General features: G+C 47.6%; 1 protein-coding gene across 1 annotated transcript in view; it reads left to right on the forward strand.

Annotated features, from left to right (window-relative positions):
* Positions 1-27,500, forward strand: part of rabgap1l (RAB GTPase activating protein 1-like) — a 573,823-nt gene that overhangs the window by 458,969 nt on the left and 87,354 nt on the right. Inside the window, exon 19 of the mRNA XM_084311549.1 lies at positions 13,130-13,258. Coding sequence (XP_084167675.1) covers positions 13,130-13,258 — 129 coding nt within the window. The remainder of the gene's footprint in view (positions 1-13,129; positions 13,259-27,500) is intronic.

Below are 27,500 nucleotides of genomic sequence, written 5' to 3' on the forward strand. Positions count from 1 at the left end.
CACTCAGTCGTAAACAAGTCAGCACGCGTGCACTCACACACACACACGCACACACACACACACGCACACGCACACACGTCTCACACACACACACACACACACACACAAACACACGCACACGCACACACACACACAGCTCCATCACCCTCCCCACGAGGTGGATTCACCACCGAGCTGGAGAGGCCTCTCACCAGGAGGAGCTGCTCAGGCCTCGCGTGGAACTGGAATATCTGGCTGAAAGGATTCACACTTTGGGGGGCGAGGAGCGGATGCTGTTCAGAGGACGTGTCTAATGGTGCCCACTCAGCCGTCAGCACCACAGGTCTACGAGAACATTCAGTCTGCTCCCGTGTGTCTCTTCATGCGCTCCGAGCACTGAGACTGGGGACGGGGTGGTTCTCTTTCTCTGAAGACTGACGAGAAAAAGGAAGGGTGGAAGATTGTGTCCCTAACCTGCTCGAGGTGCAGCCCACGTGTTGAGCAGCTTGGTTGCTAGGCGACGGCGTGCCCGTTGGAATTTGGAGAGGGGGGGGGGGGGGGGGGGCGCTGAGAGCGAGAGGATGGATGTCCAGAGTGTGACGGTGTCATCAGCAGAACTGGGGAGGTAGCCGGGAACTCGTACATGATGTGCACGGCGGCGCAGAGCGACCATGTTATGACTGTAATGTTGTTAGGCCTGTTGGCCGTCTCTCTCTGGACTCTGGACTCGGTGCTGCTAGCTGAATGAGCTTCCTCTACTTCTCTACGGTAATGGGAGCGGTTCTATCTTGTTAAACCGTTCTTGTCCCAGCCTGGTTTTGCTGAGTTGCCACTCTTCCTGGCAGCACATTGTTGCCGGCTCGTATCCTACACCTCACTTTGTTGTGACACGGCTCCATGCAGCAATATCCACTTCTCTTCCAAGAGGTCAGCGCTGTCATTTGTTCAGTCTCTGCTGGGTTTGCCAAAAAACGATCTCCGGGGGCCCTTCTGCCCTCTGCGCCTCCACTGGAGCGCCCACCTCGCCCCGGTATCATCGGACCACATTCGGACGACACGCTGGAGTCATTCGCCACCCTGGCCCCGGAGCAGGACCACCCCTCTCCTCCTCCTCCCTCCACCCTGGCCCCGGAGCGGGACCACCCCTCTCCTCCTCCTCCTCCCTCCACCCTGGCCCCGGAGCCGGACCACCCCTCTCCCTCGCCTCCTCCCTCCACCCTGGCCCCGGAGCGGGACCACCCCTCTCCTCCTCCTCCTCCCTCCACCCTGGCCCCGGAGCAGGACCACCCCTCTCCTCCTCCTCCTCCCTCCACCCTGGCCCCGGGGCAGGACCACCCCTCTCCTCCTCCTCCTCCCTCCACCCTGGCCCCGGAGCCGGACCACCCCTCTCCCTCGCCTCCTCCCTCCACCCTGGCCCCGGAGCAGGACCACCCCTCTCCCTCCCCTCCTCCCTCCACCCTGGCCCCGGAGCAGGACCACCCCTCTCCTCCTCCTCCTCCCTCCACCCTGGCCCCGGAGCAGGACCACCCCTCTCCTCCTCCTCCTCCCTCCACCCTGGCCCCGGAGCGGGACCACCCCTCTCCTCCTCCTCCCTCCACCCTGGCCCCGGAGCAGGACCACCCCTCTCCTCCTCCTCCCTCCACCCTGGCCCCGGAGCAGGACCACCCCTCTCCCTCTCCTCCTCCCTCCACCCTGGCCCCGGAGCAGGACCACCCCTCTCCTCCTCCTCCCTCCACCCTGGCCCCGGAGCGGGACCACCCCTCTCCTCCTCCTCCTCCCTCCACCCTGGCCCCGGAGCAGGACCACCCCTCTCCTCCTCCTCCTCCCTCCACCCTGGCCCCGGAGCAGGACCACCCCTCTCCTCCTCCTCCCTCCACCCTGGCCCCGGAGCAGGACCACCCCTCTCCCTCCCCTCCTCCCTCCACCCTGGCCCCGGAGCAGGACCACCCCTCTCCTCCTCCTCCCTCCACCCTGGCCCCGGAGCAGGACCACCCCTCTCCCTCCCCTCCTCCCTCCACCCTGGCCCCGGAGCAGGACCACCCCTCTCCTCCTCCTCCCTCCACCCTGGCCCCGGAGCAGGACCACCCCTCTCCCTCCCCTCCTCCCTCCACCCTGGCCCCGGAGCAGGACCACCCCTCTCCTCCTCCTCCCTCCACCCTGGCCCCGGAGCAGGACCACCCCTCTCCTCCTCCTCCTCCCTCCACCCTGGCCCCGGAGCAGGACCACCCCTCTCCTCCTCCTCCCTCCACCCTGGCCCCGGAGCAGGACCACCCCTCTCCCTCCCCTCCTCCCTCCACCCTGGCCCCGGAGCAGGACCACCCCTCTCCTCCTCCTCCTCCCTCCACCCTGGCCCCGGAGCGGGACCACCCCTCTCCTCCTCCTCCCTCCACCCTGGCCCCGGAGCAGGACCACCCCTCTCCTCCTCCTCTCTCCACCCTGGCCCCGGAGCAGGACCACCCCTCTCCCTCTCCTCCTCCCTCCACCCTGGCCCCGGAGCGGGACCACCCCTCTCCCTCCCCTCCTCCCTCCACCCTGGCCCCGGAGCGGGACCACCCCTCTCCTCCTCCTCCTCCCTCCACCCTGGCCCCGGAGCGGGACCACCCCTCTCCCTCCCCTCCTCCCTCCACCCTGGCCCCGGAGCAGGACCACCCCTCTCCTCCTCCTCCTCCCTCCACCCTGGCCCCGGAGCAGGACCACCCCTCTCCTCCTCCTCCTCCCTCCACCCTGGCCCCGGAGCGGGACCACCCCTCTCCCTCCCCTCCTCCCTCCACCCTGGCCCCGGAGCAGGACCACCCCTCTCCCTCGCCTCCTCCCTCCACCCTGGCCCCGGAGCGGGACCACCCCTCTCCCTCGCCTCCTCCCTCCACCCTGGCCCCGGGGCAGGACCACCCCTCCTCCCTGCCCCCCCCGGCGGTGTGCAGGCCTGTGGAGGAGGAGGAGGAGGAGGGCGCTGACTCCGTCTGCAGGGTGATGGGCCTCCTGGGGATGGGCCACCGCCTCTTTGTCCCCAAACTGTTGGCGGTGAGAGAGGGATTCAGGATGTGTGGGTTGGTGGGTTCAGTTGGGCGGGAGGACCTCCCTATTTACCTTTTTTGTTTTTAAAGGGAAGAATGATTGATGAAGAGGAGGTATGCAGAGGAGATAGCTGGTCTATTATCTGCCATTATCTAATGTGTAGCCGTCACCCCTAGGCTCTGCACACCTCGTGGGTTATGGGGATAGAGAGGTAGATAAGGAACACACACCTGTTATTACACACCTCGTGGGTTATGGGGATAGAGAGGTAGATAAGGAACACACACCTGTTATTACACACCTCATGGGTTATGGGGATATAGAGATGGAGAAGGAACACACACCTGTTATTACACACCTCATGGGTTATGGGGATATAGAGGTAGATAAGGAACACACAGCTGTTATTACACACCTCATGGGTTATGGGGATATAGAGGTAGATAAGGAACACACCTGTTATTACACACCTCATGGGTTATGGGGATATAGAGGTAGATAAGGAACACACCTGTTATTACACACCTCATGGGTTATGGGGATATAGAGGTGGAGAAGGAACACAGCTGTTATTACACACCTCATGGGTTATGGGGATATAGAGGTAGATAAGGAACACACACCTGTTATTACACACCTCATGGGTTATGGGGATATAGAGGTGGATAAGGAACACACACCTGTTATTACACACCTCATGGGTTATGGGGATATAGAGGTAGATAAGGAACACACACCTGTTATTACACACCTCATGGGTTATGGGGATATAGAGGTGGATAAGGAACACACACCTGTTATTACACACCTCATGGGTTATGGGGATAGAGAGGTAGATAAGGAACACACAGCTGTTATTACACACCTCATGGGTTATGGGGATATAGAGGTGGATAAGGAACACACACCTGTTATTACACACCTCATGGGTTATGGGGATAGAGAGGTAGATAAGGAACACACACCTGTTATTACACACCTCATGGGTTATGGGGATAGAGAGGTAAATAAGGAACACACACCTGTTATTACACACCTCGTGGGTTATGGGGATAGAGAGGTAGATAAGGAACACACACCTGTTATTACACACCTCATGGGTTATGGGGATAGAGAGGTGGATAAGGAACACACACCTGTTATTACACACCTCATGGGTTATGGGGATAGAGAGGTAGATAAGGAACACACACCTGTTATTACACACCTCATGGGTTATGGGGATAGAGAGGTAGATAAGGAACACACACCTGTTATTACACACCTCATGGGTTATGGGGATAGAGAGGTGGATAAGGAACACACACCTGTTATTACACACCTCATGGGTTATGGGGATAGAGAGGTAAATAAGGAACACACACCTGTTATTACACACCTCATGAGTTATGGGGATAGAGAGGTAGATAAGGAACACACACCTGTTATTACACACCTCATGAGTTATGGGGATAGAGAGGTAGATAAGGAACACACACCTGTACTACAGTACCTTCCCTCAACATGTTCTGTCACCAGGAACTCAAACGCCAGTCCTTTGAGTCAGATTGAATTGCACTTTAGAAACACATCTAGAAGCTCCTGTCCTCCAGTATCTACAGTAGTCTAATGAACGTCCTGCAGGGTTAGGGTCCTGATCCAGTTCTTCTGATCCGAGTCTGATGTAATATTGAGTATCTGCCGACACAGGGTTTATATTTTCCTAGACAACACAGCTGCACATTATAGTAAAGCCAATCCAATGTAGGTAAGATGTGCTTATATATATATATATATATATATATATATATATATATATATATATATATATATATATATATATATATATATATATATATATATAAGGATTGGAATTTGACCAGGCTTAATATAGCCGATACAGATCAAATAATGCTGTGATTGGCTCCGATTTGACTGATCCCTAAATGAAAGTGACAACTCCTTGCTGACTTTCTGGAATTTAAGTGTCCTGTGACACGCTGACGTGAGTTGACCAATTTTAGCATAATTAAACCTGAGTGACTAATGGGAGATAGAATACTGTGTCTTATTCAGTGTTGTGCTAGTTACTGAAATATAGTAACTAGTTACCATTACTCGTTACTTCATTTCAAAAGTAACTCGGTTACTTTACTGATTACGTACACAAAAGAGTTATGCGTTACTGTGAAAAGTAACTTTTTAGTTACTTAAAAAACAAAAACAACATTTCAATTGCTCACATTAATGCTCTTACATATTCTTACAGTAAAAATCTGTTGATCAGGGCACCCAAGTGGCGACCCATGTAACGCGCTGCGTCGCGAAGCGGCCGACCTGGGTTCGATTCCCGGACCCGGCGTCCTTTGCCGAATGTCTTCCCCCCGCTCTGTCTCCCGCTCCTCCTCTCTCTCTCCCTCTACCGGACTGCCCGGTAGTACAAACAAATAGAATTCTACCAAAAACATAATAAAAAAATAAAATATATATATATATATCTGTTGATCAACCTGACAGTTTCCAGTGAATGACACCTGACAAAGTTATATTCACGGTCTAGATACCAGAGGTGTTGATATTTATCCCCTTTTCCGCTAAGTTAGAATGATGTGTAGCGTCACGTAAAGTTTCATAATGGTATCGCTGGCTTCATGCCGTCTTAAAAACTGAGCCCGCTATGGCCTTCAAAAGACGGTGATGGTTTGGATTTTTGGACATAGCGTGGTATGAAATACTTCATCATCATCATCATAATTTATTTATTCGTACATGGAATTACCACAGTCCAACAGTACATAATAATATGATTCACCAAATTCCATGGCCGAAAGGAACAGGAAGAAGAAAAATTCTTATATATACCTGCCCCTACCGATAGACTTATTGCGTAAAACCAAACAGAATATACCCATTTTGCTAAAATGGAAACATCAACACAACTAAATTAAATCAACATAAATAAACCCATTTTGTGTATCTTGCCAGTAGTGTAAGGATGCATAGCCATTAGCTAGCTTACTTGTAGAGACTTGTGGTGGAGGTCCTAGCTGTGTTCTGAACGAGCCCGCCAGCTTGATTTCAGGCAGCAAACGGGTCCAGAAACAAACGTTTTAATCCACACCACAATATGTAAACAAACGTTTTAACCATCCACAACAAAATACTTTTGTTCAAATGTATTGCCGATGCTTGATTCTTCTCTCAGACCGACGCAATGTCTTGAAACTATTCTGTTTATTGGCGAAGCGAGTGTATTACTAGTAGTAGTAGAGTCAACACAAACACGGCCACAGCGTGTCTCCGCATGTGACACAGACAGGAGTCGGGAGGACTGCGCTGCAGCTCGCTACCAATCTACATAAAAAGAACGCAGTAACGAACCATTTAGTAACGGTAATTGAGTTACTGAATTTAATAAGTAATGCGTTAGAGTACTAGTTACTGCCAAAAGTAATGACGTTACTGTAACGCGTTAACACTGTGCCCTTGGGGGTCATCGATGCTGTTGGCTGTGTTGTGAAGTCACTATTGATCTGCTGCTCTGTTCAGACACAGTGGGACATTTGTTTTGATATGGATAGTGCATCTGTGGTCATAAGAGTGATGTTACATCATTGTGCCACTGGGTGGTGCTATTATTCTTGCTATACAAATTGACACGAGCAAAATAAAGTGAGTGACTGTAATGCATCTGATACAAAACGGAAATGTTATTAGCAGTTTACCACAAGTGTGCCTGTGAAAAAGGGATGAAAGACTTGGGCAGGAAATGAGGCTGGATATACACAGACTTGAAAGCTTTTGTTCAAACAGTTTTTAATCTGTTCCTAATTATTAAATTATTTGGCATTGGCATTTCTCTGACATCTCCAAACCAGCACAACCTTTGCATTGCCTTTGACATCTAAAGTTCTTTCTACTGCAGTGTTTCTTAAAATGATGGTTCCAGGCCCAAGATGGGGTGTGGGCCCACGCGACCAGAATATTAGTTGAGTCAGAAGAACTTGCGTGTTTGTTTTTAATAGTTTATTTAATGTATGTCGTGGGATATGACATGGAATGCAATTGATTGTTTTTTTTGTTGCTGTGAATGGATCTGCTTTTATGTACTTCCTGTGCACATTAACTGTGCACTGTAACATATCAAACAGAAAGCACATCAATATCCCCTAGTAAGCAGTCAGCACACTATATCCCTCTACAGTACATAGAAGCAGTACTCGAGTTGAGTCAATATCATACCCTTCTAAAACGGCCATCCCCCCTTTAACCCTAACCCCCCCTTTCCATCCCTTGTCATTTTATCAACTGCTTTTTCAACATTCAGTTTTGCGCATATTGAACATATTGACGGTGAAGGAGCATGTAGACTACGCCCGCATGCCATGACATTATTAGCCATTATCAGCACAAATTATTTCCCCATATGATAAAATCCACCATCCCCATGGCTGCAGATCCCAGGGAGGTGGGGGCATGTCCCCCCAAATTTGGAAAAAATATTAATTGTCCCCCCCCCAATAATATGTGCTATCAAAAGTAGTGTATCTACTCCCGCTCTGTAATTCTAGTTTCAAAAGCTTCATTTGCGTATTAAAATCATAAAACATGTCTGCCGGGGGGCCAGGCCCCCGGACCCCACTACTGTGCGTCCCCCCAAACCTGTCATGAGATCTGTAGCCCTGACCATCTCCCCTGTTTTTTTTTCCCACAACTCGAGTACTGCATATAAGTACTATATCCCTCTACAGTACACCGAAGTACTAATATATCCTCTACAGTACATATAAGTACTATATCCCTCTACAGTACACCGAAGTACTAATATATCCTCTACAGTACATATAAGTACTATATCCCTCTACAGTACATAGAAGTACTATATCCTCTACAGTACATATAAGTACTATATCCCTCTACAGTACATATAAGTACTATATCCCTCTACAGTACATAGAAGTACTATATCCTCTACAGTACATATAAGTACTATATCCCTCTACAGTACATATAAGTACTATATCCTCCATACAGTACATAGAAGTACTATATCCTCTACAGTACATATAAGTACTATATCCCTCTACAGTACATATAAGTACTATATCCTCCATACAGTACATAGAAGTACTATATCCTCCATACAGTACACAGAAGTACTATATCCCTCTACAGTACATAGAAGTACTATATCCCTCTACAGTACATACTATATCCCTATACAGTACATATAAGTACTATATCCCTCTACAGTACATAGAAGTACTATATCCCTCTACAGTACATATAAGTACTATATCCCTCTACAGTACACAGAAGTACTATATCCCTCTACAGTACATAGAAGTACTATATCCCCTACAGTACATAGAAGTACTATATCCCTCTACAGTACATAGAAGTACTATATCCTCTACAGTACATAGAAGTACTATATCCTCTACAGTACATAGAAGTACTATATCCCTCTACAGTACATAGAAGTACTATATCCTCTACAGTACATAGAAGTACTATATCCCTCTACAGCAGGGCTATTCAACTAAATTGTTCAGGGGGCCACATTGTCAGAAACCCAAGGGGCCAGGGGCCGGACTGCCACGGCGCCTCCCCGTGCTATGAATATATGTACACTTGACACAACACGCAACCACATTTTCACAACTTTTATTTAACTACATTGCAAAAGTAGTATACTTTTCAAAAAAAGTGCTTAATTTATGTGCCACATCTGCAACATCTCCTGCAAAAAATGCTTCATTTATGACTGTGCAACAACTGCAACATCTCCTCTTCAACATTTCAATATAAAAATAAAATAAAAAACAAACAAGTGCATGATGTGCATCTGAACATTCTAACATCAACACTTGAACAAAAAAACACATTTATATTGCAGCTGAGCTTATGAAAAAGTGCTTCATGTCTGTGCAACAACAGCAAATCACAGCATCTTATTAGCACTTATTGTCGACTCTTAACTCTCAAACATCAGGGGGGTGGGGGGCAGACAGGCCTAGCCTACATACACACATCTAATGAGAGCGATTGCACTTCTTTGACTGGGCAATGGCAGAGAAAGAGGGTTCATAGGAAGTGAGGGCTACCCGCAAACAGTGATGCAACTGCTCATTTGTCAAGGAGGCACAGTTGCTTGTTTTAATGGCATTCATGTGAGAGAAACTGGATTCACAGGTGTATGTTGAGCCAAACATTGTTAGCACAGATATTGCCAGCGTTTTTATTTTGGGGAATGTCTTGACATGAATACACTTTATCCAAAATGTTGTGGTGGATTCATTCTCAAGTGCCTGCTTCAGAGCAGATGATGCTTGCATGTCAATTATTTCAAGTTGCAGGAGACCTTCATCAATGTGAAGTGATGCAAGGAACTCTTGTCCTTTTGTGGAAATAGCAGCTACATTGGCAAATGGGTTGCTCACAAAATGCATCAATTCTCTGGACATGTCAAATTCATCAAATCGACTTGCAAAGTTTTCCCTCAATTTATCAATGAAATCTGTCATTAATTGAGTGACTTTTGGCTCAATTGTGCGTGTTAACGTTGACATGAAAAGAAAAAAGTTAAATTTTTTTTTTTTTTTTTTTATTATTATCATGTAATCTTTGGCGGGCCGGTCAGAATCATCCCGCGGGCCGGATCTGGCCCGCGGGCCGCCAGTTGAATAGCCCTGCTCTACAGTACATAGAAGTACTATATCCCTCTACAGTACATAGAAGTACTATATCCCTCTACAGTACATATAAGTACTATATCCCCTACAGTACATATAAATATTATATCCCTCTACAGTACATATAAGTACTATATCCCCTACAGTACATATAAGTATTATATCCCTCTACAGTACATAGAAGTACTATATCCTCTACAGTACATAGAAGTACTATATCCCCTACAGTACATAGAAGTACTATATCCCCTACAGTACATAGAAGTACTATATCCTCTACAGTACATAGAAGTACTATATCCCTCTACAGTACATAGAAGTACTATATCCCTCTACAGTACATAGAAGTACTATATCCCTCTACAGTACATAGAAGTACTATATCCTCTACAGTACATAGAAGTACTATATCCCTCTACAGTACATAGAAGTACTATATCCCTCTACAGTACATAGAAGTACTATATCCCTCTACAGTACATAGAAGTACTATATCCTCTACAGTACACAGAAGTACTATATTATTATCTACAGTACATAGAAGTACTATATCCTCTACAGTACATAGAAGTACTATATCCTCTACAGTACATATAAGCAAATCCAAAAGTGGAATCTGGGGTGGTGGAGAGTGGGAAGCAAAGAACACATAACAAGTAGCAACACAGCAGCAACAACAGATGCATAGAGCAACACAGCAACAACAGATGCATAGAGCAACACAGCAACAACAGATACATAGAGCAACACATCAACAACAGATACATAGAGCAACACAGCAACAACAGATACATAGAGCAACACAGCAACAACAGATACATAGAGCAACACAACAACAACAGATACATAGAGTAACACAGCAACAACAGATACATAGAGCAACACAGCAACAACAGATACATAGAGTAACACAGCAACAACAGATACATAGAGTAACACAGCAACAACAGATACATAGAGCAACACAGCAACAGATACATAGAGCAACACAACAACAACAGATACATAGAGCAACACAGCAACAACTAGTGATGCACCGATGTGAAAATTGTGGCCGATACCGATAACCGATATTAATATTGCTGTTCTGGCCGATACCGATATTTACCGATGTCGATATCTCTGTATAGAAAACACTTTTTTATGATAATCAAATAAAGAGCTATTTTCCAAAACGTTTTAATTTTTTTTACTTTTGTTACTTATTTTCAGAAATTACTGATATTTTTAAACTTTAAGGCCAAAACATGTTAAAAAAAAATAATAAATAAAGATAATTTTTTTTAAATTATTATTTTTTTAATCCGCCCATATCGGCCCTATCTTGATATCGGACTGATACCGATGTGTAAAAAAACTGCCTAGCAACTAGGGCTGACCTTCGAAGCTTTTTTTGGCAATCGAAGCTTCGGGGCCGAGCTTCAATTTAAATTCGAAGCTTCGGAGAAAAAAAAAAAAAAAAAAAATATATATATATATATATATATATATATATATATATATATATATATATATTAATTGTAATATATATATACATATATATATTTTTTTTATCTTATGTTGTGGGACTTGTACAGCACTTTGGTAAACTTTATTGTTTTTAAATGTGCTCTATAAATAAAGTGGATTGGATTAATTAATTAAGTAGCCCCTTTCGTGACTGTGACGCATCCAACAAGGTTTCACTCGGCTGCGCTGCCTGGGTGCAGTGGAGCTGCTCTCACAGCCAACGACATGACATTACATAATTATGTTGCAACCTTCGTCTATCAAGCAAACAATTATATTATATTTAATTTATAATTTATAATTATATCAGACAATGCACCTACAAAAGCAGATGATTACAATTAAATTAGCCAACTTGGTAACACATTAGTCATAGCAGCATAGGCATAGCCTTATTAATGTTTTGTGTGGCGTCGCCGTCGTGTACAACTCCAAGGGATATTCCCTTGGAGATGCATTTTGGAGGCAAAGAAATAAAAATAAATTTTTTTAATTTTTTTTTACACTTCGATTTTTTTTCGAAGTATTTAAGACAGCCCTACTAGCAACAGATGCATACAAGCAGCGCAGAACAGGTTGGTCCTCTCAGTCTAAACAGAGCGCTGGATTGGTTGAGAGAGAGCGTGAACAGGTGCCGGCAGCAGGAGTGTCCTGACTGAACTCGCTCTGCACATGTTGTGATGAGGCCTGACGCCAGAGACTAGACTACATCTACTCTGGGTTTAAGAAGCTCTGCTCATGTTGTGATGAGGCCTGACGCCAGAGACTAGACTACATCTACTCTGGGTTTAAGAAGCTCTGCTCATGTTGTGATGAGGCCTGACGCCAGAGACTAGACTACATCTACTCTGGGTTTAAGAAGCTCTGCTCATGTTGTGATGAGGCCTGACGCCAGAGACTAGACTACATCTACTCTGGGTTTAAGAAGCCGTGCTCTACTGTGAGAGAGACGTGAAGTCTACATCCCCACGGTCCTCCGCTCTCTAAGCCGTCTCTCTCTCTGCGTCTCCCAGACGTCCAGAGAGTGTTGCGCTCAGCTGAGCGTACTACGGGTATTGCACTACCACCCCTGCAGGACTTATATACAAGAGGTGCAAATCCAGAGCCTGCAGAATAATGAAAGACCCTCACCACCCCAACAACAGCCTGTTCAAGCTGCTGTGGTCAGGCAAGCGCCTACGTACACACGCTGCGAGAACAGATAGACTCCGTCTCAGCTTCTTCCCACAGGCCATCAGAACACTGAACACTGAACTCTCCACTCACAAATACACATGAGCACACACACACACACACACACACACACACACACACACACACACACTCATGCGGCAACCGCTAAAACAATCACTTTAAACTAAATGTCACTTTAAAAAATAGAATCTTTAGAAACACTTTAAAAGAAGGAGGTACTGTATAGTTGAGATACATTAAGAGTTAACATTGTAAATTGTATATTGCATAGTAGTGTTTATAAGAACCAGTTTCTCAGGAACCTAGCACGTCTTTTTTACCATGCATATCTTGTGTTGTATCTATTTTATTTTTTCTATGCCTATTTTATTCTATTTTATTATTGTATTTTGCACAATCAATGCGGGCATGACCACCCGCATTTTCACTGAATGCCCTGGTATGTATGTGACCTGTCTCTCTCTAACCCGTCTCTCTCTCTCTGCGTCTCCCAGACGTCCAAGGAGGACCTGTCTCTCTCTAACCCGTTTCTCTCTCTCTAACCCGTCTCTCTCTCTCTAACCCGTCTCTCTCTCTCTGCGTCTCCCAGACGTCCAAGGAGGACCTGTCTCTCTCTAACCCGTCTCTCTCTCTCTAACCCGTCTCTCTCTCTCTAACCTGTCTCTCTCTCTCTGCGTCTCCCAGACGTCCAAAGAGGACCTGTCTCTCTCTAACCCGTCTCTCTCTCTCTAACCCGTCTCTCTCTCTGCGTCTCCCAGACGTCCAAGGAGGACCTGCTCCAGGCGGACTTCGAAGGGGCTCTGAAGTTCTTCAGGGTGCAGCTGCCGAAGCGCTACAGAGCTGCTGAGAACGCTCGCAGGCTGATGGAACAGGCCTGTAACATCAAGGTGAGGACCTCCACTCATTCTGCTTCTTTCTTAACCTTTATTTACCAGGGTAGGTTCTCTGAGCACGGATGCTCTTTTTCAGGAACGCCCTGCTTCACATTCACACAGTTCCATTCACACCTGGGAGCTGCCCAGTACAACCACAGTCTGACACCTGGGAGCTGCCCAGTACAACCACAGTCTGACACCTGGGAGCTGCCCAGTACAACCACAGTCTGACACCTGGGAGCTGCCCAGTACAACCACAGTCTGACACCTGGGAGCTGCCCAGTACAACCACAGTCTGACACCTGGGAGCTGCCCAGTACAACCACAGTCTGACACCTGGGAGCCGCCCAGTACAACCACAGTCTGACACCTGGGAGCCGCCCAGTACAACCACAGTCTGACACCTGGGAGCCGCCCAGTACAACCACAGTCTGACACCTGGGAGCTGCCCAGTACAACCACAGTCTGACACTGTTGGCCACTGAGCAACTCCACTGGAGCAGTTGGGGGTTAAGTGCCTTGCTCCAAGGACACTTCAGCGGTTGGTGTTAAGGGTATGGGAGAGAGTTATTAATTCACAGATTTTTTTCTGCCGGTCCGGGGGATCGAACCGGCGACCTTCCGGTAGGGGTGGGCGATATATCGAGTATACTCGATGTATCGCGGATTGTTCTACATGAGATGTAGTACTGTACTATATCGCGAACATCGAGTATATGTTATCACGTCAGTTTATATGGTGCCGCGGCCGAGAGACACTCGCAGTGCTTTCCTCGAGAAGCGCTGCAGCGTGCAGACTCCTGCTTCCCTCTCTCTCACACCCGCGGCCCGCCCACTCTACGTCACATACACACACACACACACACACACACACACACACACACACACACACACACACACACACACACACACACACACACACACACACACACACACACACACACACACACACACACACACACACACACACACACACACACACACACACACACACACACACACACACACACACACACACACACACACACACACACACACACACACACACACACACACACACACACACACACACACACACAGAGAGGCGGTGCCAAGTCAGTGCACATGTTGTTTGGAGGAGACGGGGAAAGAGGATACGATAGCGTGAAAGAAGAGTTTAGCGAGTTATTTATTTTATTTATTCTGAAACGGCCCGCCACCAGTTCCCCATGGGAACGATTATTTAGTACCTGTGGGAACATAGTTCCATGCCACCGGGCAGCCCTCGAGCCAGATGCCGTTGATACTGATAGTCTCTAGGAGCGGATTAGCTACGGAGCTAACAGTGTACCATCCATCTGCGACGCAACGGTGGCAGCAACACTTGAAACGGTATGTCGAGTTCATACTATACTACACGTATGAACTTGACATAGCGTTAACGTTACTCCGTTTCCATGAAGTGTTTAATTAGCAGCAATCTGTTGTTGAAAATGTAACGTTAAAACCGGAAATGGAAATGCGAGGACAGGAAGCAGTCATGAATCGTTGTAGTCATATTGTAGTCTTTTAGTCTTATTAACTAAAAGATTTTAACAAAATAAAAAGCAGCAGCACTATTGCATAACTGAGTCATGTTTGCTATGTATTTCTTTCTTTAGGGGAGTAGGACATTTGTTTCACAGTTTTAGCATGATGTTTTATAGATGGCTAGGTTAAACACAGGTTTTTGTTTTTAACCCTTTAATCGCCTTTTTCACATTTTTTATTTTTATTTTTACTTCGGTGTGTGTGTGTGTGTGTGTGTGCATGGGGCCATTGGGTGGGGCCGGGGGACAAATACACTGCGGGAAAGTAACCCAGCTCAGCACTGCCCAAATTATATCATCACTATTGCCTGTTTGAAGGATATCATCCTCAAACACACATACACCACCTACACGCCTATTCTCAGTCCTTGCCCCACAATGGTGGAATGAACTACCCACCCCAGTTAGGACAGCCGAACCCTGTCCAATCTTTCGCCGTCGACTAAAGACGCACTTCTTCAACCATTATCTGAAATAAAATTAAAAAAATTAAATAAAAAAAATCTAACCCTAACTAACCTTACTGTCATGCACTTGTCCTAATAAACTAACCTACACTGTAACACGCAACACTTTGATGAATATTGTTACTCAGCTGATAGAGTTGTATCCTTCCTGATGACTTGTCATACAGAACTTGTAAGTCGCTTTGGATAAAAGCGTCAGCTAAATGACTAAATGTAAATGTAAATGCCTTGTAGAATTCCACACATAAGAAAGAAAGATACTGGGATGAATAAACAAAATAGGAAATAAAATGTAGAAATGCATGCAATACATAAATAAATATGAATCTCCATTATATGAAATAGAACATTTAGATAAGGTGCTACTGAGATGTTTTGGTGAGTTCTTTGTTTTTTTGTGGAAGTAGCCCTTCTTAAAAATGCATGAACATTCACTGATAATTGGTCTGTAGTGGAGTCTACAAGGTCTACATTGCCGGACCTTGTAGACTGACATAATTCTGTGCATAGTTTAGTCTACACAGGCCATATTTCAAATAATCAAAATCTTACTTCATTCATCTTAAACATTCTTGATTTGGGGGATTGGTAGTTCCCATGAAATCTGAAGTTGTTCAAACGACAACAGCGATCCACCTTGAATTAAATCACACAGCCGTGTTGGGGCTACAGTCACGAAAGGGGCTACTTAATTCATTAATCCAATCCACTTTATTTATAGAGCACATTTAAAAACAACAAAGTTTACCAAAGTGCTGTACAAGTCCCACAACATAAGGGAAAAAAAATAAAAAATTTAAAAAAGAAATTAATTAATTTTTTTTTAATTCGAAGCTTTCCACAAAAAAATTCGAAGGTCAGCCCTAATGGTAATCATATTTCACCGACGGATCCTTGACGGGTGCTGGGGATCTCCACTCAACTCTCCAACTGTTCAATATCGCCACCTGGTGGCCGATCGCCAAACCGGAAGTGGGGAAGTGGGGCCGGACGTGCTTGGTGTCCCCCCTATTCCGTCCGCCACTCGCTATCGCTCCCGGGGCTCCATCTGGACACACTGGATAATCGATCGGTTGCCATAACTCAATAAACAACGTTATTTGGACGTATATATTATTATACAACCCGGAAATGGTTAATCTCTAGATCAACATCCCATAATAGCAAACTTTTTGCTCCACTCTCATCGCCCAACGCTACGAGGAGACTGGGGTGAGTTTCAGCGTTTTTCTTTACCATTTTCGATACAAACTGCATAAATCATTTAACGTCAGTCATTGAATTATAAACGACCCCCCACCCCTCCGGTCACCAGCAGATGATGAGTCATGACGTTTAGGACCTTGTACAATTGAAATTTTTAATCTGGCGTCAATCGCTATCAAACTGCATTTGATGATCTAATATATGCATAAATGGCTATAACTCACGTTCTATGAATTACTGCAGAAAACGATAAAAACATATTTATACTCTGGACGGTATTTTAGTATGAATGTGTGAATGAAAAAGTAAAACGTTCCTACACCCTGAACAATAGCTAATCGATGTTGAATGGGCCATAGTAATGTCAATTTAGCAATACAATTTAAAAGGTTATAGCCCTGCAAAGTAGGTGAACATCTCCATAGACAAATAGAGCTGGCAGTGATCAAACATTGATGGATATAAGCGTGGCAGAGAAAGGGTTAAGAGGGGGGGTTTGATTTGATTTGATTGAAGTTTATTTCAAATATGCAACACAACAAACAAACATCAAGTACATCAACACCTCTTGTGTGTGTGTGTGTGTGTGTGTGTGTGTGTGTGTGTGTGTGTGTGTGTGTGTGTGTGTGTGTGTGTGTGTGTGTGTGTGTGTGTGTGTGTGTGTGTGTGTGTGTGTGTGTGTGTGTGTGTGTGTGTGTGTGTGTGTGTGTGTGTGTGTGTGTGTGTGTGTGTCTTTATGCAGATCTTTATGCAGTTTTAAAGCACCTTGGCTTTGTTCTGAATGCACTTGTTGTAGTTATCCTACAGAGAAAAGAAAATGCACTTGACTTTAATGCACATTTTGTTGTATGCAAAGAGAAAATGTTTAAATTGTACAATCTTTCAGCAGTCAGTCTGGAATTAATGTATGCATTCAAAAGTGCTGAATACATGTTTTATGGGCCCATAATAGTGATTATTAATATTATTTAAGTTAAGTTCTGCCATAATCATGTCTTTTGCCATAATCAGGTAGCCAAAAAAAATTAAAATACATTATATATATTTTCATATTAATCATTTTCGGCATTCGGTTTTCGGCCAACTGCTTCCTATTTTCTGTATCGGTTTCGGCCAAGAATTTCCCATTCGGTGCATCCCTAGTTGATAGGCTTGTGTTTTTGGCACAAAACCTCTAGATACAAACACACAGGACACAACCATGCACAAAATGCAGCAATTTTTTGTTTACCATTTTTGACCAGACCTGTTGTTTGACATTATGCACAAAAAGTGTACTTTCATTTAAAATGTCTAGTGGCATGGACAAAGAGTACACTTTCATTTATGTTATTTTAAAATGTCTAGTGGCATGGACAAAGAGTGCAATTTCATTTATGTTATTTTAAAATGCCTAGTCTAGTGGTATGGACAAAGAGTACACTTTCATTTATGTTATTTTAAAATGTCTAGTGGCATGGACAAAGAGTACACTTTCATTTATGTTATTTTAAAATGCCTAGTGGCATGGACAAAGAGTGCACTTTCATTTATGTTATTTTAAAATTGTCTAGTGGCATGGACAAAGAGTGCACTTTCATTTATGTTATTTTAAAATTGTCTAGTGGCATGGACAAAGAGTGCACTTTCATTTATGTTATTTTCAAATGTAATGGGGTTTCTGCACTTTTTCATTGTTAAATGTTTTGTTAAATTTGTTTGTTGTGATTTACCCCTTTTGCAAAAAAAATAATTCTAATAGAAACCACTAATGACTACAGTATAAATAGGAATGGTTTAATGCAGACATATGTTGCAGGGACCACTAGAATCATCATGTTGGCGTGACTGTATGCATCAAAGGGTTAAATCAAGCATTTTTAAGTGCTTTAGAGCAGTGGTTCTCAACTGGTCTAGCCTCGGGACCCAACATTGTCCTTAGTCATTAAGTCGCGACCCAAATTTTTGAACGACTATGATTTATTTCAAAATTTGTTTTTGCAGTAATACACAATCTTTCATCCACTGTTAAAAACATGAAATAAACACACAAAAGTGCAACAAAAGTGCAACTAGGGCTAAAAACCCAATGAAATTAAATAATAATAAATAATATGCTTCTTAGCCGATTTCTTAGCTTAACATAACAGACCTACACTAAGTTTGGGGGAACTAATGGGATAACTGGGGTTGCAACAAAAGTGCAACTAAGGGATAAAAACACAATGAAATAAAATAATAATAATAATAATAATAATAATAATAATAATAATAATAATAATAATAATAATAATAATAATAATAATAATAATAATAATAATAATAATAATAATAATAATAAATAATATATCCTTCTTAGAAAAACACAATGAAATAAAATAATAATAATAATAATAATAATAATAATAATAATAATAATAATAATAATAATAATAATAATAATAATAATAATAATAATAATAATAATAATAATAAATAATATATCCTTCTTAGCAGACTTCTTAGCTTAACATCCCAGGGAACTAATGGGATAACTGGGGATGTTGTTTGCTCCTGACAAGAGTCTCACAGTCTGGGGTGATGGTAGACAAAGCAACTCTGAGGTCATGCTCAATGTCCAATCTGTTCTTCCGCTTTGTCTTCAGCTGGACCAGAGCTGAGAAGCCACTTTCACAAAGATAGCTAGTGCAAAAAAAATAAAAAATATTATTATTATTATTATTTTTTTTTACACACACATCCACGACCCACTCACAATGGCCCCGCGACCCACTTTTGGGTCGCGACCCACCAGTTGAGAAACACTGCTTTAGAGGAAATGTAAACATATCGCGATATATATAGTGTATCGTGATCTAGCCAAAATATATCGCGATATCATTTAGAGGCCATATCGCCCAGCCCTACCTTCCGGTCGCAAACCCGCTTCTCTAACCTTTAGGCCACCGCTGCCCCAGCACACACAGAGCTGCCCCAGAGCTGCCCCAGAGCTGCCCCAGCACACACAGAGCTGCCCCAGAGCTGCCCCAGAGCTGCCCCAGAGCTGCCCCAGCACACACAGAGCTGCCCCAGCACACACAGAGCTGCCCCAGCACACACAGAGCTGCCCCAGCACACACAGAGCTGCCCCAGAGCTGCCCCAGAGCTGCCCCAGAGCTGCCCCAGAGCTGCCCCAGCACACACAGAGCTGCCCCAGCACACACAGAGCTGCCCCAGAGCTGCCCCAGCACACACAGAGCTGCCCCAGCACACAGAGCTGCCCCAGAGCTGCCCCAGCACACAGAGCTGCCCCAGAGCTGCCCCAGCACACAGAGCTGCCCCAGCACACAGAGCTGCCCCAGCACACAGAGCTGCCCCAGCACACAGAGCTGCCCCAGAGCTGCCCCAGAGCTGCCCCAGAGCTGCCCCAGAGCTGCCCCAGAGCTGCCCCAGAGCTGCCCCAGAGCTGCCCCAGCACACAGAGCTGCCCCAGAGCTGCCCCAGCACACACAGAGCTGCCCCAGAGCTGCCCCAGCACACACAGAGCTGCCCCAGCACACAGAGCTGCCCCAGAGCTGCCCCAGCACACAGAGCTGCCCCAGAGCTGCCCCAGCACACACAGAGCTGCCCCAGAGCTGCCCCAGCACACACAGAGCTGCCCCAGCACACAGAGCTGCCCCAGAGCTGCCCCAGAGCTGCCCCAGAGCTGCCCCAGAGCTGCCCCAGCACACACAGAGCTGCCCCAGCACACAGAGCTGCCCCAGCACACACAGAGCTGCCCCAGAGCTGCCCCAGCACACAGAGCTGCCCCAGCACACACAGAGCTGCCCCAGAGCTGCCCCAGCACACACAGAGCTGCCCCAGCACACAGAGCTGCCCCAGCACACACAGAGCTGCCCCAGAGCTGCCCCAGCACACACAGAGCTGCCCCAGCACACACAGAGCTGCCCCAGCACACAGAGCGGTTCCCGGTTCGAGTCCCGCTCCTCCCTAACTGCTCCTGGTGACACGTGACCCTAACTGCTCCTGGTGACACGTGACCCTAACTGCTCCTGGTGACACGTGACCCTAACTGCTCCTGGTGACACGTGACCCTAACTGCTCCTGGTGACACGTGACCCTAACTGCTCCTGGTGACACGTGACCCTAACTGCTCCTGGTGACACGTGACCCTAACTGCTCCTGGTGACACGTGACCCTAACTGCTCCTGGTGACACGTGACCCTAACTGCTCCTGGTGACACGTGACCCTAACTGCTCCTGGTGACACGTGACCCTAACTGCTCCTGGTGACACGTGACCCTAACTGCTCCTGGTGACACGTGACCCTAACTGCTCCTGGTGACACGTGACCCTAACTGCTCCTGGTGACACGTGACCCTAACTGCTCCTGGTGACACGTGACCCTAACTGCTCCTGGTGAGCAGGTCGGCACCTTGCATGGTCCCCCCCCTGTATCCAGTCATGGTGCGTTGGGCCTCTTCCTGTATCCAGTAGGGGTGGGAATCACCAGTTCCATCACGTTACGATACGATATCGTTTTTTTAATTTTTTTTTAACTTTATTTTTTAGCGTTTATCGCTTTTCTGGTCAAGCATGACCGACAGTTGTAGAGTGAAACGGGAGAGAGAGCAGGGGGAGACATTCGGCAAATGACGGCGGGTCCGGGAATCGAACTCGGAGTCAACCAGAACCGTGACGCAGCACGGCTCCTCCCGACGCAGAAATAGCGCCGAGATACGCGGTGAGCTACTGGAGCCCCCCACGATATCGATTATTTGGACAACGATACGATATTTGCCGATATCACAAAGTCTGCCACGATACGATACGATTCGATTCAGGTGCCTGCGATCGATATGAGACGATATTATGTGCCCATTTAACACAATCAGTCACATTTAGATCAACTAAAAAAAGGCTACGGAAATATCAATTGACGTTTTTATTTTTGAGCTCTTCCAGACATTTAAATGAAAAACAATCTATTTTTATATATTGAGCTTTAAACTTTAAGTAAACCCCTCCCTCTCCCTCTCTATGTACATTCATGTTTAAATATCAACATTATCTGTCCATCCTCAGTAAATACTATCAATATAATATACTCCTGACATTATCTGGTCTTTTCAAACGCACACACACACAGAATGCCCCTCCCCCAGTCCCCAGTCCCCACATACAGAATGCCCCCGCCCCCTCCTCCTCCTTCCCCTCTCTTGTTCTCTCACCGTTAGCTGCTTAGCTTAGTTAGCTTAAGTAGCTAACGTAACGTTAATATTTAGGTCTGCGACGATGCAAAGCATGTTAGATGCATTTGACCGTTGCGGGGAAAAAACTGCACAGACTTATATCGGGTCGCAAAATAGGCGATCTGTAGCGTTGCTCTGCTGTAATGTCTACACAGCGTTTCAACTACTGGGCGGATATGACTCGCTGGATTTTCAAAATAAGAGTATCGCAATATTAATCGATCTTTTTACATTGCATTGATCCTATTTGATTATTGATGATAGATCGATATATCGATCTGGATCGATGTATCGTCCCACCCCTAGTATCCAGTCATGTTGCGTTGGGCCTCTTCCTGTACCCAGTCATGTTGCGTTGGGCCTCTTCCTGTATCCAGTCATGGTGCGTTGGGCCTCTTCCTGTATCCAGTCATGGTGCGTTGGGCCTCTTCCTGTATCCAGTCATGGTGCGTTGGGCCTCTTCCTGTATCCAGTCATGGTGCGTTGGGCCTCTTCCTGTATCCAGTCATGGTGCGTTGGGCCTCTTCCTGTATCCAGTCATGGTGCGTTGGGCCTCTTCCTGTATCCAGTCATGGTGCGTTGGGCCTCTTCCTGTATCCAGTCATGGTGCGTTGGGCCTCTTCCTGTACCCAGTCATGGTGCGTTGGGCCTCTTCCTGTATCCAGTCATGGTGCGTTGGGCCTCTTCCTGTATCCAGTCATGGTGCGTTGGGCCTCTTCCTGTATCCAGTCATGGTGCGTTGGGCCTCTTCCTGTACCCAGTCATGTTGCGTTGGGCCTCTTCCTGTATCCAGTCATGGTGCGTTGGGCCTCTTCCTGTATCCAGTCATGGTGCGTTGGGCCTCTTCCTGTATCCAGTCATGGTGCGTTGGGCCTCTTCCTGTATCCAGTCATGGTGCGTTGGGCCTCTTCCTGTATACAGTCATGGTGCGTTGGGCCTCTTCCTGTATCCAGTCATGGTGCGTTGGGCCTCTTCCTGTATACAGTCATGTTGCGTTGGGCCTCTTCCTGTATCCAGTCATGGTGCGTTGGGCCTCTTCCTGTATCCAGTCATGGTGCGTTGGGCCTCTTCCTGTATCCAGTCATGTTGCGTTGGGCCTCTTCCTGTATCCAGTCATGGTGCGTTGGGCCTCTTCCTGTACCCAGTCATGGTGCGTTGGGCCTCTTCCTGTATCCAGTCATGGTGCGTTGGGCCTCTTCCTGTATCCAGTCATGGTGCGTTGGGCCTCTTCCTGTACCCAGTCATGGTGCGTTGGGCCTCTTCCTGTATCCAGTCATGGTGCGTTGGGCCTCTTCCTGTATCCAGTCATGGTGCGTTGGGCCTCTTCCTGTACCCAGTCATGGTGCGTTGGGCCTCTTCCTGTATCCAGTCATGGTGCGTTGGGCCTCTTCCTGTACCCAGTCATGGTGCGTTGGGCCTCTTCCTGTGTCCAGTCATGGTGCGTTGGGCCTCTTCCTGTATCCAGTCATGGTGCGTTGGGCCTCTTCCTGTATACAGTCAGGGTGCGTTGGGCCTCTTCCTGTACCCAGTCATGGTGCGTTGGGCCTCTTCCTGTACCCAGTCATGGTGCGTTGGGCCTCTTCCTGTACCCAGTCATGGTGCGTTGGGCCTCTTCCTGTACCCAGTCATGGTGCGTTGGGCCTCTTCCTGTATCCAGTCATGGTGCGTTGGGCCTCTTCCTGTATACAGTCAGGGTGCGTTGGGCCTCTTCCTGTATCCAGTCATGGTGCGTTGGGCCTCTTCCTGTATCCAGTCATGGTGCGTTGGGCCTCTTCCTGTACCCAGTCATGGTGCGTTGGGCCTCTTCCTGTATCCAGTCATGGTGCGTTGGGCCTCTTCCTGTATCCAGTCATGGTGCGTTGGGGCCTCTTCCTGTATCCAGTCATGGTGCGTTGGGCCTCTTCCTGTATCCAGTCATGGTGCGTTGGGCCTCTTCCTGTATCCAGTCATGGTGCGTTGGGCCTCTTCCTGTATCCAGTCATGGTGCGTTGGGCCTCTTCCTGTATCCAGTCATGGTGCGTTGGGCCTCTTCCTGTATCCAGTCATGGTGCGTTGGGCCTCTTCCTGTATCCAGTCATGGTGCGTTGGGGCCTCTTCCTGTATCCAGTCATGGTGCGTTGGGCCTCTTCCTGTATCCAGTCATGGTGCGTTGGGCCTCTTCCTGTATCCAGTCATGGTGCGTTGGGCCTCTTCCTGTATCCAGTCATGGTGCGTTGGGCCTCTTCCTGTATCCAGTCATGGTGCGTTGGGCCTCTTCCTGTATCCAGTCATGGTGCGTTGGGCCTCTTCCTGTATACAGTCATGGTGCGTTGGGCCTCTTCCTGTATCCAGTCATGGTGCGTTGGGCCTCTTCCTGTATCCAGTCATGGTGCGTTGGGCCTCTTCCTGTATCCAGTCATGGTGCGTTGGGCCTCTTCCTGTGTCCAGTCATGGTGCGTTGGGCCTCTTCCTGTACCCAGTCATGGTGCGTTGGGCCTCTTCCTGTACCCAGTCATGGTGCGTTGGGCCTCTTCCTGTATCCAGTCAGGGTGCGTTGGGCCTCTTCCTGTATCCAGTCATGGTGCGTTGGGCCTCTTCCTGTATCCAGTCATGGTGCGTTGGGCCTCTTCCTGTATCCAGTCATGGTGCGTTGGGCCTCTTCCTGTATCCAGTCATGGTGCGTTGGGCCTCTTCCTGTATCCAGTCATGGTGCGTTGGGCCTCTTCCTGTATCCAGTCATGGTGCGTTGGGCCTCTTCCTGTATCCAGTCATGGTGCGTTGGGCCTCTTCCTGTACCCAGTCATGGTGCGTTGGGCCTCTTCCTGTATCCAGTCATGGTGCGTTGGGCCTCTTCCTGTATACAGTCATGGTGCGTTGGGCCTCTTCCTGTATCCAGTCATGGTGCGTTGGGCCTCTTCCTGTATCCAGTCATGGTGCGTTGGGCCTCTTCCTGTATCCAGTCATGGTGCGTTGGGCCTCTTCCTGTATCCAGTCAGGGTGCGTTGGGCCTCTTCCTGTATCCAGTCATGGTGCGTTGGGCCTCTTCCTGTACCCAGTCATGGTGCGTTGGGCCTCTTCCTGTATACAGTCATGGTGCGTTGGGCCTCTTCCTGTACCCAGTCATGGTGCGTTGGGCCTCTTCCTGTATACAGTCAGGGTGCGTTGGGCCTCTTCCTGTATCCAGTCATGGTGCGTTGGGCCTCTTCCTGTATCCAGTAGGGGTGCGTTGGGCCTCTTCCTGTATCCAGTCATGGTGCGTTGGGCCTCTTCCTGTATCCAGTAGGGGTGCGTTGGGCCTCTTCCTGTATCCAGTCATGGTGCGTTGGGCCTCTTCCTGTATCCAGTAGGGGTGGGAATCACCAGTTCCATCACGTTACGATACGATATCGATTCTTTGTACATTCATGTTTAAATATCAACATTATCTGTCCATCCTCAGTAAATACTATCAATATAATATACTCCTGACATTATCTGGTCTTTTCAAACGCACACACACACAGAATGCCCCTCCCCCAGTCCCCAGTCCCCACATACAGAATGCCCCCGCCCCCTCCTCCTCCTTCCCCTCTCTTGTTCTCTCACCGTTAGCTGCTTAGCTTAGGTAGCTTAAGTAGCTAACGTAACGTTAATATTTAGGTCTGCGACGATGCAAAGCATGTTAGATGCATTTGACCGTTGCGGGGAAAAAACTGCACAGACTTATATCGGGTCGCAAAATAGGCGATCTGTAGCGTTGCTCTGCTGTAATGTCTACACAGCGTTTCAACTACTGGGCGGATATGACTCGCTGGATTTTCAAAATAATTTATATTAATCGATCTTTTTACATTGCATTGATCCTATTTGATTATTGATGATAGATCGATATATCGATCTGGATCGATGTATCGTCCCACCCCTAGTATCCAGTCATGTTGCGTTGGGCCTCTTCCTGTATCCAGTCATGGTGCGTTGGGCCTCTTCCTGTATCCAGTCATGGTGCGTTGGGCCTCTTCCTGTATACAGTCATGGTGCGTTGGGCCTCTTCCTGTATCCAGTCATGGTGCGTTGGGCCTCTTCCTGTATCCAGTCATGGTGCGTTGGGCCTCTTCCTGTACCCAGTCATGGTGCGTTGGGCCTCTTCCTGTATCCAGTCATGGTGCGTTGGGCCTCTTCCTGTATACAGTCATGGTGCGTTGGGCCTCTTCCTGTATCCAGTCATGGTGCGTTGGGCCTCTTCCTGTATCCAGTCATGGTGCGTTGGGCCTCTTCCTGTATCCAGTCATGGTGCGTTGGGCCTCTTCCTGTACCCAGTCATGGTGCGTTGGGCCTCTTCCTGTATCCAGTCATGGTGCGTTGGGCCTCTTCCTGTACCCAGTCATGGTGCGTTGGGCCTCTTCCTGTACCCAGTCATGGTGCGTTGGGCCTCTTCCTGTATCCAGTCATGGTGCGTTGGGCCTCTTCCTGTATCCAGTCATGGTGCGTTGGGCCTCTTCCTGTACCCAGTCATGGTGCGTTGGGCCTCTTCCTGTATCCAGTCATGGTGCGTTGGGCCTCTTCCTGTATACAGTCATGGTGCGTTGGGCCTCTTCCTGTATACAGTCATGGTGCGTTGGGCCTCTTCCTGTATCCAGTCATGGTGCGTTGGGCCTCTTCCTGTATCCAGTCATGGTGCGTTGGGCCTCTTCCTGTATCCAGTCATGGTGCGTTGGGCCTCTTCCTGTACCCAGTCATGGTGCGTTGGGCCTCTTCCTGTATACAGTCATGGTGCGTTGGGCCTCTTCCTGTACCCAGTCATGGTGCGTTGGGCCTCTTCCTGTATACAGTCATGGTGCGTTGGGCCTCTTCCTGTACCCAGTCATGGTGCGTTGGGCCTCTTCCTGTACCCAGTCATGGTGCGTTGGGCCTCTTCCTGTATCCAGTCATGGTGCGTTGGGCCTCTTCCTGTACCCAGTCATGGTGCGTTGGGCCTCTTCCTGTACCCAGTCATGGTGCGTTGGGCCTCTTCCTGTATCCAGTCATGGTGCGTTGGGCCTCTTCCTGTATCCAGTCATGGTGCGTTGGGCCTCTTCCTGTATCCAGTCATGGTGCGTTGGGCCTCTTCCTGTATCCAGTCATGGTGCGTTGGGCCTCTTCCTGTATCCAGTCATGGTGCGTTGGGCCTCTTCCTGTATCCAGTCATGGTGCGTTGGGCCTCTTCCTGTACCCAGTCATGGTGCGTTGGGCCTCTTCCTGTATCCAGTCATGGTGCGTTGGGCCTCTTCCTGTATCCAGTCATGGTGCGTTGGGCCTCTTCCTGTATCCAGTCATGGTGCGTTGGGCCTCTTCCTGTACCCAGTCATGGTGCGTTGGGCCTCTTCCTGTATCCAGTCATGGTGCGTTGGGCCTCTTCCTGTATCCAGTCATGGTGCGTTGGGCCTCTTCCTGTATACAGTCATGGTGCGTTGGGCCTCTTCCTGTACCCAGTCATGGTGCGTTGGGCCTCTTCCTGTATCCAGTCATGGTGCGTTGGGCCTCTTCCTGTATCCAGTCATGGTGCGTTGGGCCTCTTCCTGTATCCAGTCATGGTGCGTTGGGCCTCTTCCTGTATCCAGTAGGGGTGCGTTGGGCCTCTTCCTGTATCCAGTCATGGTGCGTTGGGCCTCTTCCTGTATCCAGTCATGGTGCGTTGGGCCTCTTCCTGTATCCAGTAGGGGTGCGTTGGGCCTCTTCCTGTATCCAGTAGGGGTGGGAATCACCAGTTCCATCACGTTACGATACGATATCGATTCTTTGTACATTCATGTTTAAATATCAACATTATCTGTCCATCCTCAGTAAATACTATCAATATAATATACTC

Source organism: Notolepis coatsorum, assembly GCF_963971535.1.
Source record: "Notolepis coatsorum genome assembly, chromosome: 3".
NCBI classification, from domain to species: domain Eukaryota; kingdom Metazoa; phylum Chordata; class Actinopteri; order Aulopiformes; family Paralepididae; genus Notolepis; species Notolepis coatsorum.